Source organism: Sebastes umbrosus, chromosome 22 (genome assembly GCF_015220745.1).
Source record: "Sebastes umbrosus isolate fSebUmb1 chromosome 22, fSebUmb1.pri, whole genome shotgun sequence".
NCBI classification, from domain to species: domain Eukaryota; kingdom Metazoa; phylum Chordata; class Actinopteri; order Perciformes; family Sebastidae; genus Sebastes; species Sebastes umbrosus.
In genome coordinates, this window is record NC_051290.1 from 15,278,200 (window position 1) to 15,296,418 (window position 18,219).

An 18,219-nucleotide genomic window follows, 5' to 3' on the forward strand; every position below is an offset into this window, starting at 1 on the left:
CAGGTGGTGCAGTTTGAAAAGAGACTCCCCATCTGTGGTGTGGATGGGTCGAACATGGGCCGTATGTGTGTGTGTGTGTGTGTGTGTTTGCTTCCAACATGGTGTGTGTGAATGACTTTTACGAGGCGTACACTTCGTGGTGAACTCCGTCTAGTTGGATTTGAACCGTAACCGATTGGTTTTCAGGCTCGGGGAGGTGACCCCTGACCTTTTTTTACAACATCTGCACCTCTGACTTTCCCTCAACCACATTTTAACTCCACATTACTCCCTGTGCCACCCAGCACATAATATCAGCACGTATAATATAGAAAACACCACTGTTACACAAAAGATATATAAGGATTTTTTCACCACGTTTCAACTTAAAATTACCTTTTTTACTACTTTTTGAGCTATGAATGAATGAAAGACTTTATTTCGAATATAAAATAAATAAAAACAGATACAAAATAATAACCAAAAAAAAGAGTAATAGTGTCCGAAAAGGAGTAGGTAGAAGTAAAACTTATATTTCCCTACCCCTTTCTCACTTCTCCTCTAATAACTCATATATCATAGAATGATAGAATGATAATATAATATAATATATAAACTATCCCAGATTTATTTACATCCCAAATTAAATATATGAACAGCATCCCAAGTTTATTTACAACCCACATATCCATCCGGAGTTAAAACATAGATATAAACCAACCCTTAAGCTACATGAGAGGAGTAAAAGCCTTGAATAAAGGTGAGGAAATTTACTTTATTTTTCCAAGATAATCGTCCTGCCTTCTATAAGGAACATATGTGAGTACATACTGTACATTAGTAAATGCAGGCTGTTGATCAAGTGTACTGGTGTCCAGATTTCAGTTTTCAAATGAACTTTTATTGTAAATAATATTGCATTAAATGCACATTGTGGGACTTTGAACCTCAATTTTTAAGCTGACAAGGACAAGAAGTCCAAAAAGAGTAAAAACAAAAAGCTATTATTGTATGTTCAAGTGTAATTGAGTTTTAAACATTTAAATTTAAATCTAACATAGTTGCAGGTCTGTGAGAATGAATGTAGCATATGGAAAAAGTGTGGAATGAGTTTTTATATCCGACAATTAAATAGAAGCTTAATAAAAAAGCTTATTTAAATGCTTCATGTTTAAATTAAAACTGAAAATGTTAAAACTGGACTTGCAAAAAGTGACCAAAGTACACAAAAACACAGTCCATATTTTTATGAATAAATACTTTTATTTTTAACACAGATATATTTCTTTACACACACAGAGTATTTGAGTTTGCTGCCAGCCGTGACACCGATGGTGGTCTCTCACATGTGGGTGGTCTCATCTTCAGCGTCTGTGTCATGTGGCAGAGACGTCTGGGCTTCAGGGAGGTTGTTGCACTGCAGGTAGAAGAAAACCACTTGAACCTGAAACACACAGAGAGAAGTGTGTTAAGTATAGTTCAACCCGCACGCTATGGCGACACCTCAATACCTCTCACTGGATAAATAAAAAGACTAACTTATACAGTAATGTTAATTAGTTTACATATTTTCATTGTAATATATTGTAAATTATATGAAGAGTTTGTACAAACCAATTTTTAAAAAAGGGGGAAACAATTTCTCAACACCGATGGCATTAAACATACAAACTATGTCTTAGTATTATCTTATTAAGACATTTACTTTTAATTATTTTACTTTCTTCAACATAGTTAATTCATGTTAAAGCAGCAGCTTAATTGAACAGAATAAATCTGTCCCACTAATACTATATATCTGAAGGCTTTTGTTTCAAAAAAGTAATTGTTTTTTAAAAATAATTTGGTCATGTCCTCTGTATTTTTTATGGAAAATTGGGGGTTTAAGCAACAACTAATTGGTGACTCCTGTATTTTTTTCTTTTTTTACATTTTATATATTTCTTTTTTACTACTTTTTGGTCAGCAAAAAAAATCATCTGTATTTTCTTACAATAATTGTATTTCTGTCGGTGTGTAGAAGGCTTTAAAATACCCATTAAATCTTCATGTTGTAAAATAAACATCACAACTACATGAATAAATAAAATATAAAAATGCATTTTTAAAATTAGTTTTTTTCTAAATCAAGAAAAATAAATTTCATCCTCACAAACTGTTTTGAAAGCAAAGACATTATTTGGGCAGAAAATGTGTTGAACTGTTGCAAAACCAAACAGCAATCTCCTCAAAGTATCCAGCAGCTACTTTTCTCTGCTTCATTCCCACCTGCACCACCACCTCCTGGGTGATATCCACGGTGGGGCCATTGTAGCCCAGTCCAACCACAGGGGGGCGTAAGAGGCTCGGACCGAACACTGTAGCCAGGTTCATCAGAGACATCCTGTTCACGTCCTCCTTCTCAGAGACTCTGGACAAAAAGGATAAATAAGAATATATAAGATGAAAACACATGTTCAGCGGGATTAGTGCCAGAATCTACAGTCTCTCTTATCATTTCCTGTCGGATATAAGAAGTCAGGAGTTGTTATGTTGTGTGCTGATTGTTGTCAGACCGTTGGAGGTGGTGCAGGAGGTACAGGAAGGTGTGGCGGTTGGGGTCAGGACAGGAGTGCAGCAGGGACAACATGGAGACAAGCCGGGAGTTCATGTCCTGGATGTCTACAGGGGAGAGAAAAAAACACATACATGTGGAGTTCAGTTCACCTGGCTGAGAGGCCATTTCAAGAATAAAAGGGGTTGAATTAAGTGTTAAGGGACTGTTTGTAACTTCTGACACGTATAAATCAATCCGGGTCGGTGTCCCACGCGCTCTCTCGTGTGGCTACGCTGTTCAGACTCAGACTCCAACACAAACTACAAGGGCCACCAAAACCGCAAAGTTGTATCTAGTGAAGCCCATCGTGCAAAACAGTGTTGGCCGCGATCGGAGGACGCGGGGGAGACCGTAGCTTTGGTCTCCAGGGCCGGAGTCTCTGCTGCTCCTCTGCCTGCTTGTCTTCACTCATACACCGCGCTCGTTCTCGCTATTTCGCTCCACTCTCACGTGCATGCTCGCACATTACACACTGCAGAAGAGTTAGTTTAGCTCTGAGAATATCTAGTGAATGTACAGTGGACGTTTGTGCAGAAATAACTGCTGCAGCTCCTCCAGACCAACAGAAGTTTTCCGTGTCTTGTGAAGTGCCGGAGCTCCGCAGCGAGAAACGTTATCGTCTCCGACCAAAACTCCGGTCTCTCCCCTGTTCCCTCCGGCTGCGGCCGTGAGGCTGAAGCAGGAAAAGCCAACACTAGGATCAGCATTGATTCATGGAGAGACCTCCGTCTGGTCAGCTAACATTACTGCCAAGCAGGTGAAATATAGAGTAATATTGTGGTTTTAGCTGACGTGTGTCGCCTCACTGCGTTGAGCGATGCTTGTTCATGTCTATGTAGAACGAGCGCGAACCCGACGCTGACTTTCGCTGACTTAACGGCCACAGGTGTGTCACAAATAGTCCCTTTAAGTTTAAGTGTCTTACCCAGCGTCCTGGCCAGGCTCTGAAACATCTCAGTGGGTATGAGAGGCTCAGGCAGCTCTCTCAAGTACAGTTTGAGAACACCGGAGACAGCGTTCACCTCAGCACTTCTCATTCGGGTTACTGCTTCACGCAGATCTGAGACGGGGGAGACAATGCGATCAATATTACTGTACAGTATCTTTTTTTGGCGTACACTTCCTTCCTCATGAGCACAAGAAAAGGCGCGTGGTCATAGTGCTGAGAAGCAGCAGTTAATCCATTTTTTCTACAGTGGTGATGTGAACTATGTTGCATGCATAACAAACATGACACATCCAAAAATCCAACATTTGTCAGTGGGAGAAAGTGAAGTTTCAGAGGCTCTTTCTTACTGCTGTCGAACGCAGCCTTGAGCGTGCTGATGTCACTGGAGGTTCCTGAAACCCTATAGATGCCCACCTCGTCCAGGCCTCTCCTCTCCACCTCCTCCACGCAGCAGCGCACCACATGTGGGACGAGCACTCCCTCCTGTCTGACAGAATTAAAAGATGTTTGTTATGGATGGGTTCGTTTCGTTTCATTGCAGATTCCACTCTTGCCACACTTCTGCTTCTCTTCAGCGCACACAAACTGCCTCACTTCTTCAAAGTAGCTGTACAAAACGGGCACACAAGGGAAATAAAATTCAAGCTTTCAGTTTCAAGCTTTTTTTACACCCCCCCCCCATGGGGCCAGACAGGGTCAGCAGCAACACTTGTTGTATTCCAGGAACTTACTGAGCCACCGTTTCAATGGGGAAACAGAAGACGGGATGTTGTTGAGCTTTAGGGCTCGGTGGTTCAAGCGTGTGGGGGCAGTACTTCAGGGAGAGAGTCACCTCCACCTGGCCAAGGTGTAGAGTCTGCCTCCTCCATCGCTTACTCAGGGTTTTAGAGTCCAACTGATAGACAAACAGAAAATATTAGAGAACAGACATGACGGCAGATGTTTAGAAAAACAAAGACTTGAATTACGAATCTAAAAATAAAATGCTTTGGATGTGAATCTAGTAAGAATAATTGTACAGGGTTGTTTTTATACATTTTTTTTATATCTTTAAAGCAGCATTAATTGATTTTAATGCCACTAGGGGGCAGCATGAAAAGCAAATAACACAACATGGACACACAGGATGACCTTGATATGAGAAGTTGATATGACAAACACATACGACCAGCAGACACGGAGCAGCATTAGCATTCATTCGGAATCGTGTTTCTGGCCACCTTCTAAATGTACGTCCAATATTCACTCTCTCCGTTTTGGTCTCCACCAACTCCTGAGGGAAATATCTGGCTCCCTTGTGACTAAATGCTCCACTACGTTCACTAGCTAGTCGTTAACTTTATCTGTTAGCCGTTTGGTGCTGAGCAGGCAGCATGATGAGAGCTGTGAGAGTGAAACAGTAAAGGCCGTAAAAAAACAAAAACAACGAGCTGAAAGACGCTAAAAAGTCCCGTAGAGCTAAACTGCAGAGTCTGGTGATAATTCTCTGTGGCTTTGTCACTGCAAGCAATGGCTTTCACATTGCACTTAGGACTGCATTCACACCAAAATCAGGCGTCTCGGCAATAACGCCAGTTTATTTGAAAGTGCGTTTAACTTGCAGCGAGGGGGACCATAGGGGGTGCCGAAAAAAAGAAAGAAAATGAATAAACTTTTGGAGAAATGCAACCCAACGTCACGCTGCAGTGGCCAATCATGTAACCGGTGATCCAGAGCTGAACCACTCGGCCATGAGGGAACAAAAGATACTAATCATCATGCAGTAGCTTGGTGGTAATAGGCCATTAGTGACACGCACAACCCTGCACTATATCGCCACAACACCTGATTTGACCCATCATTTTACCCATTTTTGATACAAAATGATGTATTATTGCAGCTTTAATATTTATAGATTTCTATATTCTTCAAAGCTAATTTTTTTCAGAATGATAATAAAGCTGAAGCTCAGTCCGTCTTCATACCTTTACAGAAGCTTTGCCCAGGACAGCGTCATCATGTCCACCTGACTGACTCACACAGAACACCCTCAGGTTCTGAGCCCCGTCCACCTGGAAACACAGCTCCTGTTTGACAGAAAACAACGTGGTGTTAACACCGTTGACGACAGCAGTGTCCTAAAGCTACAACACGTCTTACTTTAAGCCGTTTGATCCTGGCTACCAATTGGATTTAGTGTAGGTTTTCCTGCCACTGATCATGTTTAAAGCGTGGCCTGGTCTGGCCACAGCGCCGACTTTTTAATCCTCCTGAAGCCTGACATCATGTCGGATGCTGTCTAGACATGAAGATGTCATATACTGTAACACCCTGGACTCTGGCTGACAAATCAGCCGCCTTTTATATCAGTTTTAACTCCATTTTATTCAAGTTTATTTTGTAAAACAATAACTAACCTGGTCCCAATGTGGGTTGAGGCTGTGGACTGATGTGTGCGTCTGGGCTTGTTTATCGTAAAACTCATAGCCGTCCACTTCCACACACACATACACACCTGAAAAAGACAGAGTGACCTCTAGTTCATCATTCATATAGGTCATAATTGGTTATTTGGTCTGATCAAAAAAGAAAAGTCCCATATTAAACATACAGGCTGGTTGCTGCAGGCCGCAGGCGGAGTGGACGGCCACACTCAGAGTCCCACACAAAGACTTCTCGTCCTCCACTGGTGAGAGACAAGGACATAAATATCCTGAAGCTCATTGGATTTAATCGTCCCGAACAAAAGTGAAACGGAGCGAGACGAGAAACGACGTAAAGAAAGTGCTGGAAAAGGTTTGAGGAGAGCATTAAAAGATCAAAAGGTACAGTAAAGCTCCACAGAGTCTGTGTATTATGTTTCAGATACAGGATGTGACTCTGTGGTGAGGAAGAGGTCGATAGAGAGACGGTGGCTGTACCAGCATTTGTGCTGTGAAGTGGTGGCTGCTGGGTCATTCTCAGTTTCACACATGCACTTGTGAGGGTGAGCAGGTCTGGAGGGACCGTTTCTATGTCTGATAAAAAAAAACACACACACACAGCAAATATATAGGCAGCTTACAAACGTTAAGACCCATGTTGCACACTGAAATGATGCATATGTGACCTCAGACGGAGGTGTTTGGGTCCACAAGACAATTCAAGTTTGTTTCTCACTTAAACACTGTTGACCTCGTCACAGCTATATTGTCACACTTCCGTCCCACTCAACTTTCACTTTTTACTTCTCAAAAACCAGCATGCTGTTGACGCCTCTCTATTGTTGCTCCGTTACAGATGAATTGATTTCAAGCATGTAGACATTAGGCCACAAAAAGAGTAGCAAGAGATTCCCGCAATAATCTAGCAATTCAGGTATCTAGTAATTTTAACTCGTGGCCTCCAGATGAAGATGTGAACTTACTGTCTGTGGTGAGTTCGTGAATGGCTTCTCTCCATTCTTCAAGCTCGTACAGGGAGGAGAAGAGGAGAGTGTGACTCTGCAGTGAGGGGAAATAAATTGTTTGAATTTTAGTCGTTTATTATTCAAAACTGCGACTTAACTTAACAATATCAGCGTGTGCATATGTGTGTACCTTGCCACTGGGGCTGTGCAGCTCCAGTGTGTAAACAGGGGAGTGTGTGAGCAGCATCAGCTCCATTTGCTCCAGTTTCTTCCTGCTACGAGATGCCAAAGCCAAACCCCGGGACCCTTTCTTTACACAAACACATTGTTATATTTCACTCGTCTGTTAAAAACACTTGTCATATACTCTTTTCTCTTGTATTTTGTCACACAAACGTACTGCGTGATGCTTTAGCTGTTGTCGGAGGAGGTAAATCTTGGTTCTTATGGTGTGTAGGCGAAGCTGTGCGTCTGCTGAACGTTCTTGATCTGCAACCCAGCGGAGTTTTAAACCAGCGAGAGGCAGATACCAGCAGAACCTGTACTGGTCCTGCTTCCTGGAAGAATACATGCAGTCAGCGTTGTAAACTGCTGGCCTCTAAAAAAAAAGGTAGACCACATTTCCCACAAAGGTGCTTTCTCTCGCTGCACTCACCCTCTGGTTGCCTGTTTGAGTCTAGTGCACAGCAGGAGGTCGGTGTAAAGGAAGACGTGACGCAGGCTGCGTTCCACCTCGCTCGCGTCCACCACAAAGCCGTCACGCATCAACTTACGCCTCTGGGGTAACACGCAAACACAACACTTTGTTCTGAGGTGCAAATCGATGCTCACATATGGCTGCACATGCAACTAAACGCTTTTTCATGTACATCTTGGGCCAGATTTTGTGTGAGCCTCACCATGCCGTGACTGAGCGTGACCTCTCGTTTGCTCTGTGAACTCTCGTTGATGCCAGACAGGAAGCTGCGTGACAATCTCAGAGCTTCTTGTAACAACGTGTAATCGCCGTGCCCCACTGGCGTCGTCTTCAGGAGGTCCTGTAAGATCACAGAGAGGTTGCTAAGTCAGAAAGTGGTCAGAGAATAACCGTAGAGGCCATAGAGGTTCAGGAAATTGATTCATGATCTCACACGCAGCACTAGTGTGGTCTTGGTTACTCGGTCCAAAGGCTTGTGTAGTAGAGCTGTAAAAAGAAAGACCACATCAGATACTGTCGGCCAACAAGTTATCAAAAAACAAAAACACTCATTTAGAGTATGTACCTTCAAATGTGTATTGAGTCCGAGCTTTGTCTGAGCCGTTGTGAGACATCATGCTCTGGAAGAAGGAGAGATAAAATGAGACTGGCTCAGATAACCTTGTTACAGTCGGTGTTCCTCTGGAGGTGCAGAGTTTGTGGTACCTGGGCCAGGGTTCGGAAGCGAGGGTCTGAGTGTGTGCACTTGCGAACAACTTCAACAGCTTCCTCGTAGTTTCCAATGAAACCACCGTACAGACCGATCTGGTTCACCTGCGAAGGCAGCAAAACAGATGGATGAATGGATGGATGGATGGATGGATGGATGCAGGGAGGGGGGGGGGTGAAGCACCATCCAAATTTGGTGATTACCAAAGTGAATTTTAAAAAAGTTTTAAAAAATGTCCTTTCCAAAACAAGATGTCTGCCATGCAGCAAAGTGAACACTATCAGTGTGTTCCAATCCGCGTACTTACACTTACTATTTTGAGTGCATAAGTGCGTTCACACTGTGAAGTACGGCAAAATGCAGTGCACTCGGAGTACCCGGATGTTGTACTCAAAACGGTCAAATCGTTGAGTGTGGAACGCTGGACACTTTTCAGCTATTTTGGCGGGTAGTGGACGGGTAAACCCTGAAGGAGGCAGCAGTGCAACACAAAGGATGCCAGCTGCCGTAAAACCCAGAAGAAGAAGATATTTTGGTGGGTAGCGAGCCGCGGTCAAATGTTGCGATCGTCATTTCCGGTAAGCGCACCGCAGAGTATTCGATTCGAGACGACCCTACCCCGTTGAAATTCACGCACTACTCAAGTAAGTACAGAGTGCACACTACACTGAAGTGTACTTCAGGAAGTACGTGGATTGTAACACCCTGAATCTTTTCTGCTGCCTTCAAATGGGGTCGTGTTTACGGTGTTCACAAGAAGAGTCCATATGAACGCCCTTTCGGGGTATTCACAAAGTGGTGGGTGGAAATTCCTGAAAGCTCTCGAGTTCTGACGTGTTTGCTGTCATTTTCAGAAATGGCGGAGGACATAGAAGTTAATTTTTCGGTGAATGGTAAGCGAATATATTGTAATTTTAATCGTATAAAGGGTTTTTTCGTAATTATATAATATGTCTGAGTAAAATGTTGATATTCCCAACGGAATAGCAGCGGTGTCCTCACTACTTAACCACATGAACACCAGGCATATTGTGTACATGACTTCCCATGTCGTAAACACAAGCTCACAAGAAAATTATGAAATATTTAATGTTGGGCAACCAGTTCATTTTAGTCACTAAACTTTCAATTTCAAACATGTTTTTAGATATTATTCCCTATGACAGTGGGGGGGAAGTGTGAAATTAAACTAAAATTGAATAGACAGTTTTACAGCAGAAATTTGGACACTGCTGCAACTATTAACATTGTTAATTGCTGCGCTGCATTGCAGTAGTTGCTGGAACCAACCAATGTTATCAGATATTAGTATTTTTATCTGCTGTGAAGTTAAAATGCCATAAAATTAGTGCTCTGCAAGATTTATCCAGACCTTGATGTTCAAAACAAAGACATCAGTGAAATCCAGTCAAGAGTTTTGTGTCTTTAGTGTATAAAAACAGTTTGAGTGAAGTTTATTGCCATTTTTGTGTCATGTTCTTTATGAAGTTATTTTAGTAATACTTCAGTAGATCCTCAGTATTGGTAATTGATAAATGTTTTTTGGCTTTGAAAGGGCAGCATGACAGAAACTCACAGGTGTTTTCACTGTTTTCATGTTGCCTGATTAGGTCTCTTCTCAGGACTCTGGGGGCATGAACAAGCTGTGCTTGATTGACATCTCCCTCACCCTCCTGCTAGATTGATTGCAGCTTTGAGGGCAGGAAAACGTACTCCTTTATCATTCTTATTAGTGCATGTCATTTGGTGACCTTACTTAATTAGAGTATTACTCCGTCCAGCTGTGAACGGAGTTTAATCAGCCAAAATAACTATGCAGGTGTGCACATGACTAATTGCAATAAAAAAATAATAATAAGGATTCCATTGTAAAACCACATTAAATTCAACAATTTAAGAATGATTTTGTCATCAAAGAGATTTCTCAAAAGTTATGTATGAACCACACGTTGTATGCCAGAAGTCAGTCACTATGTAACAGCTGTACTAAAAAGGACAGGTAGTCTCCAGGACGGGGCGATGGGATACATTTTACATTTGTTTAACAGTTTTAAAGCTGGAATGAATTTCATGAGACAGTGCAAGTGCAAAAAGACTAATTCTGTACTCGGACCGATGGATAGATGTAATTCAATGCTTTTGTACAACAAACTTTAATTTTTCCAACCTAATATAAATGACAAATGTCAACTGACGCTCAACAAAAACAACCCACAGAGTGTGTGAGACTCATTATGGACACTTGAGATCATGTTCTCAATACAGTGCTGCAGGGATGACATATTTTTGTAGTCCAACCCAGAAGTTAGCATCGCACTGGTTCCCCTGACAAAAAGCCAATGGGATTTTTCCATTTGGTTTTGGATTATTGCAGAAAATAAACTCTGTAGCAAACACAAGTTTGTGATACTTCCATGTTTTGTAATCTCCACAAATGAACTCCACTTTTATGATTTTTGAAGAGTAAATGCCATCGCCAGTAGTTAAAGGCGGACTAGTGTTCGGTGTGATGACGTGTAGTACATGGATGTCTAAAGAGAACTGGATACAGTGTCGGAGGCGGGGCCCCGTTCATTCCTATGAGAGTTGCTCATTGGCGCATGAAGCCAAAATGGCTCGACTGCATTGCTTCCGCATCCATCTGGCCCATAGAGCAGGCGCAGTAGCGTTTCTTTTAACTCAGCCTCCCAGCCCGCGGTCTAGCCTCGGTCTGGGGCTCACTCATGTGAACGGAGGAAGGAAAATAACTCTGGATTGGGCTATGAGTGCATTTTACAACTTTTAGAACCTAATGATTTAAATAAGGACTTTTCAAGTGTTCATACTGGGAAGTAGATTTAAGAAGATTTACCTCAAAAGCAAATTATCAGCTGATTTACAGACGACTCTTTCCCAATGTAAGTCCATCGGAAAAGTCTTTTTGTGCCAAATGGCATCTCGTGACGGACACAAAGTTATAGTACCACCGTTTGGACACTACAAAAAAAAATTCAAATCCCAGCGCTCTTCCTGGGGGCGTGGTTTAGTAGTCTCATTTTGCCACTTGTTAGCAACCACCCTTTTTAAGACACGTAAAAGTTTCAAAATTTTTGAGTGGGATATTTACTGACGTATTGTATATCGTAGAATTAAACGTTAAAATTACTTAAGCTTGTGTTAACCACTGACTTTATTTCAGGCATTTAACCAAAAACCCATTAAAATAAAAACATCGACTTCCATCCGAGGGAACCGGAAGTGCTAAAATGCTAACTCATTTCCGGGATTTAGGACTCATTCCTGCAGCATGCTATATTGTTTCTGGGAATGTGGAGGATTTTAATGTACTGAGGAGTTTACATACTCTACAGTTATGGGTGGGTTTTGGTTTTAGGCTGATGCTGATTTTTCAGAGTAAATAACCCTAAATGGGTTTTGGCAGTATGTGGTGAATTATTTGAAACATTTTTTGGATCAACATGATGGGAAATAACAGTTAAATGAATATTTTGTGAAAACTAAATCAGAGTTTTGATGCCAAGTTAAAGATTTCTTAGGTGGGTTTGGTAGAATTGAGGGGATTTGGACTTCAGTATTTTCAAAATCCTGTCAAAGACACTGTTCAGACCATAAACTGAAGGTTTGGGGTGCTGTATTATCACTGCTTTGTTTTCTGTTCATTTGTATTCATTCATTCCCTTCATCGGGGCTGTCGTGCTTTTCACCATCAGCCTGAGCTCATTATCTCCTTATAAGAAATATAAGAGTAGCACAGCCACATGACTGAGGAATAAAACAGCTCTGCTATAACCCACTTTACACACACACACACACCGTCACACTCATGAAGAGAACTATCAGGAGTGCTCTGCAAGCACAGGTGTCTTATAGGCCGTCATCAGGGTGTGGCCAGGTAAGCAGGTGTGTCCATTTTACTCTGAAGATGCACAGGTGGAACAAATAACCTTAACGACTCCTACATACTGTGCATGCAGGCTTCACAGCTCGTTAATGTCATTAATCACACCTGTGCTTTACCTGCCGTGACAAGTCCAAATGCATGATTTGAAATTTTAGTTTGCTGTATTCATATAAAAAACAATATATACATAACATATAACTACTTGAAAAATGTACACAATGCACAAAACAAAACAAAATTCAGTAGAGTAAGAGATATGGATGTGTTAAGATTACAAAATGAATTGAAATAAAATTAAATAAGATAAAACAATAAAGCATAAATGGCATTTTAAGAAAAAACTGTATGATATTATATGCACGGTGGTGCAGTGGTTAGCACTGGCGCCTCACAGCTAGAGGGTTGCAGGTTCAAATCCGGCTTGGGACCCTTCTGTGTGGAGTTTGCATGTTCTCCCCGTGTTAGCGTGGGTTTTCTCCGGGTACTCCGGTTTCCTCCCACAGTCCAAAGACATGCAGGTTAGGTTAATTGTGGACTCTAAATTGCCCGTAGGTGTGAATGTAAGCGTGAATGGTTGTCTGTCTATATGTGTCAGCCCTGCGATGGACTGGCGACCTGTCCAGGGTGTACCCTGCCTTCACCCAATGTCGGCTGGGATCGGCTCCAGCCCCCCCGCGACCCCTAACGGGATAAGCGGTTGCAGATGGATGGATGGATGTATGATATTAAAAGAAAATTTAAAAGAAGGGGAGCCATTTAAGGCAAAAAAAAACATGAAATTTTAATTAATTTGTGCACAAATGTTGCCACCAAATTTGTGCTCTGCAGCCACAAAAATACCAAATATGTCAGGCTGAGTCATGGTGATATAAGTACAAAACAATGCACAAAACAAATATTTCCATTTGATTTGATTGCAGCTATTTAAAAACAGGGAGTCTTGTGTTTGAATATTTCACTCATTGTAAACACCATATAGTATATAATATATTGAACGAACCCTGAATATATTGAATGAACCCTGAATATATTGAACGAACCCTGAATATATTGAACGAACCCTGAATATATTGAATGAACCCTGAATATATTGAATGAAATCCTGAATATATGGAATGAAATCCTGAATATATTGAATGATGAATTTGATTTGAATTTTAATGCCACCGAGCCGTCCTCTGATCAATCATCCAATCAATTGTTTTTTTGGCCACTTGGGACAACGGAACGAGGATTCCTAATTGAAGCATGACACAACATACACTTACTTAAAAGTTAACACAGTTAGTAGAGAACTTACAATTTTCAGAAACAGGTCCCCCACCATCAACTCAAAGCCGGCGTAGCTCATCTCTCCCTCCTCAACGCGTCCGGGCTCAGTGAGCCGGGCCTTCAGGCCGGAGTAGAAGCTCTGGTGCATGTCTCTGAGCTCAGGTAACTGGTAGAAAACAGTCCGGACCTCTTGACTGGACAGAACTGGCTGGGAGGTCCCGGCTGAGGCCCGCAGAGCCTTCATGGGCTACAGGAAAATAAGTTTTAAAACATTTTAGTTGTACAAGCAGAGGTGTAACGGAAATTTTCATCTCTTCAGTAGACACTCCAAGACCCCCGAGGAGTAGGCCTAGTTAACACTGTACCTTTAGAGAATCTCAGAGCCTCACATCTAGCAGACCTTGTCTCCATAAGCATTAAAACAGTGACCCGACAGTTTTGTCTTCTGACAGATAACCTCTGTAAACAAAGGATGGCTGAAGTACCTGTTATGTCTTGTGATGCTCTGTTGTCTGTTCTAATGATTCACTTTACTATTTCTTCATGACTGCGCTTATCTGTGTGTTATGAATTAGTATGTATAAAGATCTGACTATTTTTGTGTTCGGGGGCTCACTTGCCACAGCCCACTCAGGTGACTGTGCTCGTGAGTCCATCTGCAGATGCTTTTCTTATTCAATTTACTTGAAAGACAAGTTGTGACCTTTGCTTGTGTCTTGTTTTATTTCCATGTTTGCATTAATAATCATGTCTCCTTATCAGCCCCTTTGCGATGTTGAGTCCCTCAGGGGTCGGTTCTTGGGCCGATCCTCTTCTCATTGTACATGCTTCCTCTGGGTCATTTGTTCAGCAGCTTTCATGACGTGTCATATCATGTCATGTTATGCGGATGACACTCAGATCTATTTTTCAGCCAAAACCAATAATCTCAATCAACTGTCCTCCCTCCATGACTGCTTAGCAGCAACCAAAGACTGGATGTCTCTCAACTTCCTCCACTTAAACCCTGATAAAACAGACATTCTTTTAATAGGACCAGACAATTTTGCTACAGCAGTTCATCAGTCATCATGTCACTTTTTCACTGTCTGATGTTTCAGCTTGTGTGTGAAGCACTTTGTAACGTTGTGTTTTAAAAGGTGCTATATAAATAAAGCTTTTCTTACTTACTTACTTACTTTTAACAGAAACTGCCACCACAGAGGCTAAAGGCCAACTAATGTAGGTGAGCGTGTGTAGAAAAGGCGAGAAAGATAAGTATGTGTGAACATACTGAATCGAGTGTACAGTTCACATACAACCCCTCAAAGCTTCATTTGCATGCAATTTCAACAGCTTCTCAACTCTCAAACCACGGCTGAATAACAGCAAGCATATAAAAAAATATACACACCCACACTGCTGAGCGAAAACAGCGCAGACAAAACATCAACTTTCTGAATCACTTCTCACATCCACATATTTTTTTTAGGTCAAATGAGTCACATTATGTGAGAATACAGAAACGGAATACAGAAATCTAGGAAGTTACGGGTCCCAGCCATGAAATAGTCTGACACGTTATCCCCTATAAAACGGTTTAAACAAACAAGTTTTAACGTGGTAATTTGTGATCTTTAGAGGTGTGCGTGTATGTGTATTTTGTTAGCTTTGGACAGAGACAGGCAAGCTGTTTCCCACTGTTTACAGTCTTTATGATAAGCTAAGATAAATGAAGAAATGATAGTGTTATCAACCTTTTTAGAAAAAAAGGGGAACCTTGTCTCTGATAGGGAACAATCCAATTGTGGTTTAAGAAGGAAACTGAACAATGAAGACATGCATCATGACGCAACCCTAACTACATGCACCTGACAGCTGCTCATATACTTAGATACACTAAAAAAGTCCTTTACATTCATGTAAAGTAAAAAAAAACTGTTGTTGGAGAGCAAGTTGGACTCAAAATAAGAGTTATTTGCTGGTTCTCCTTTAGGCTACATGATAAAAAAAACAGACTGTTGACAGCAGAGCAGCAAAGAGGAAGTTTAACAGTTCTAATAATTATATCAACAGGGTTTTTCCCCCTTTGCAATATGGAATAGCCCAGAGAATAACACGAGTTGACACCACCTATGTTTTGATGCTGAAATAAGAGAACTTATTTTCACGTTTGTGTGTGTATGTTACCATCAGCAGGGCCTCCAGCTCTCTGAGATAAACCTCCTCACTCTCCAGGATGCCTTTCAGGACCACGAGCCTCCTCTCCAGCATTTCCTCCGGGCTGCTAAACGTCTGAAATCACAGAATATACACAAAAGTCAGTATTAAAATCCGTGTCCTGACAATTCATCCAGCCAGTGACACTGCAAATGCTGCAGTATTGGCTACAGTCATCTCTACAATAAGGAAAAGTCAGAGAAAGTTGAGTGAAAAGATTCACAAGGATAAAGATATTCTACAAAGTCATAATTTAGTGAATAATAATAATGAATTTTAATCGGATAAACACTGATGATCGTCATATCATCACACAAAATGGATTTATCTCTGAATGACTTTTTGGTAAACAAAACTTTGCTCATGGATAGGCCATATGACACATAAAACATTGAATATTTCCTTATTTGGTGTATTAAAATTGGCACTTCTGTATTTTGCCACCTTCATCAAATGGGCACCGTTCGTGGAAAACAGAACTTCACTGCTTTTCTAAATACTGCGGTCAGAAGAAAAACGAGGAAGTAAAGTCAATGTCAAGAAAACACAACGGTAACATTTAGAAAGTGTCTGTTTAATATCTAATATTTGAATAGTCACATGGCAGTTATTCGGCTGTTTACACCCGGCCAAGTTGAATATGCTACTTCATTTAAGAATAGTTAGCTGGCCGAAGGGTTTTCTGCCAGAAAGCACTTTCAAGCAGAAAGATTTAGTAGTAGTAGTAGTAGTAGTAGCAGTAGCAGTAGTGGTAGTAGTAGCAGTGGCAGCAGTAGTAGAGTAGTATTAGTAGCAGTAGTAGTAGAGTAGTAGTAGTAGCAGTAGCAGTCGCAGTAGTAGTAGCAGTAGCAGTAGCGATAGTGGTAGTGGTAGTAGCAGTAGCAGCAGTCGCAGTAGTAGTAGCAGTAGCAGTAGTAGTAGTAATAGCAGTAGTTGTAGTAGTAGTAGTAGTAGTAGTAACAGTAGTAGTAGTAGTAGTAGTAGTAACAGTAGTAGTAGTAGTAATATAAAGAGCGACAAAGTATATGCAGGGAGTAGGTTGAGGTGTTTTCAGTCCCATTTTGGTTAGGTTTAGGCAACAAAACTACTTAGTTAGGTTTAGGAAACATATCCATACAGTACATATACACATACAGTATCTAATGTGTGCCCACGTTGGGTGCAAATAGCATTGTTTGCTATGGACACCTGGGTGCTAATAGCATCTGCTGTGAATTGATTGATTTTTCTGTTTTATTCCCTGTCTTTTCCGAAAAATTCTGATAGAATAAAGGTCTGAAGTCAGTTGGACATTGGGGCTTATATGGCTCCATGTATTGTTTTTGTACTATGTGGTATCCTTCAAAATTCACCCAAATATAGTCGATGAATAGCCGATAGATGAGAGAACTTGATTCTTTTGCAAAATCTAAGATATAACTCGAGGACCTGCTAATAGCTTTTTTTATAGTATTGATATGTTTTAGGTTGCATCTGTACATCTCCACTCCTGAAGCTCCATGTATCCCTCTCTACTTTAGAGATCATAAAAATAAAAACATTTTTACATGTGTAATGTGAAGGAATGCAACAACTCACGGGGGTGTCGGGGAAGTCGAAGCTCTCAGGGTGGAAAGGAGTGAGCAGACAGGACACTGCCTCCTCCTGGAACACATCCTCCTCCAGGACCTCAGTCTCTGCTTCAACTACAACTGACACACAAACACACACACAATATATAGCACGTAGTAGTATGTAGGTATCTGTCATATCACAATTTTAGAATAGATTATGGTGTATTTTCAACAAACAAAATGAGTAAATGACACTTTTCAGATTGGATCTTTCAGTTTTTCTAGAGAAGAGAAGCTATAACGCTTTATAAATTGACATTTTCTTTACATAACAAAACACTCCGTCCCTCACCTTGCACATGCTGTGAGTCCAGATAACGCACAGCCTCCTGGTAGACGTCCATCGAGGGTCAGAGGTCCTCTCCTCACGGTGCAGGCTGAGCTCTGGAGACGCTGCATGTGAACAAACACACAAAACTTCCTCTTTCTCTTCAGGGTGCGCAAAAAGGGGAAAATACAGCTTCCTGTCTGTCCGGTAAAAGCCAATGAGAACTGGCACCTGATGTTCAATCCAGTCCCACAGTTGCACTTCACTTCCTGTAAATGTGTCCATGTCAACATCTGCAGAGTATTTACTATCAAAACTTCCCTACTGCATAATTTCTTCATCAGTTACTGAAATCATGGCTGGTTTTCTCAACCTTAACTAGTTGCTATATTACCGTACCATGTTGTAATTTTGACCTCCATTACAATCAGGATGTAGATTTTACCTGCCATTATCAGTATACAAGTTATAAAAATGTACATATATCTGGTGATAAATGTGTAAAACATAAAGATGTGTTACAGTCAGAGTAACAATCAGTCTCAATAATAACATTAAGATAAACCGTATGTGGCTGTATATTTCTGTATTAAACATGAATGATTCTCATGGTTTAAATGGAGCCTCTTTTTATAGTCCAACGCTGCCCTCTCCAGTACAGCACATGTT

General features: G+C 41.2%; 1 protein-coding gene across 3 annotated transcripts; it reads right to left on the bottom strand.

The window, feature by feature from the left end:
* Positions 1-1,222: 1,222 nt before the first annotated feature.
* si:dkey-33c9.6 (active breakpoint cluster region-related protein) lies at positions 1,223-17,730 on the bottom strand. 3 transcript variants are annotated; one of them, XM_037759668.1, is made up of 22 exons: positions 17,575-17,730; positions 17,248-17,354; positions 15,640-15,744; positions 13,499-13,717; positions 8,294-8,401; positions 8,154-8,208; positions 8,022-8,074; positions 7,791-7,928; positions 7,547-7,668; positions 7,292-7,448; positions 7,082-7,201; positions 6,910-6,985; positions 6,425-6,520; positions 6,115-6,189; positions 5,921-6,018; positions 5,489-5,590; positions 4,256-4,419; positions 3,872-4,011; positions 3,501-3,635; positions 2,535-2,640; positions 2,248-2,389; positions 1,223-1,423 (listed from the first exon to the last, which is right to left on the bottom strand). In XM_037759668.1, exons 1-22 carry the CDS (start codon positions 17,624-17,626, stop codon positions 1,322-1,324), a joined length of 2,472 nt encoding a protein of 823 aa, XP_037615596.1. In that variant the 5' UTR covers positions 17,627-17,730; the 3' UTR covers positions 1,223-1,321. The 3 variants fall into 3 exon arrangements, with proteins under 3 accessions (XP_037615596.1, XP_037615594.1, XP_037615597.1); XM_037759666.1 differs by having other exon boundaries at positions 17,248-17,360; positions 17,575-17,728; XM_037759669.1 differs by lacking the exons at positions 13,499-13,717; positions 15,640-15,744; positions 17,248-17,354; positions 17,575-17,730 and adding an exon at positions 9,874-10,886.
* Positions 17,731-18,219: the final 489 nt, after the last annotated feature.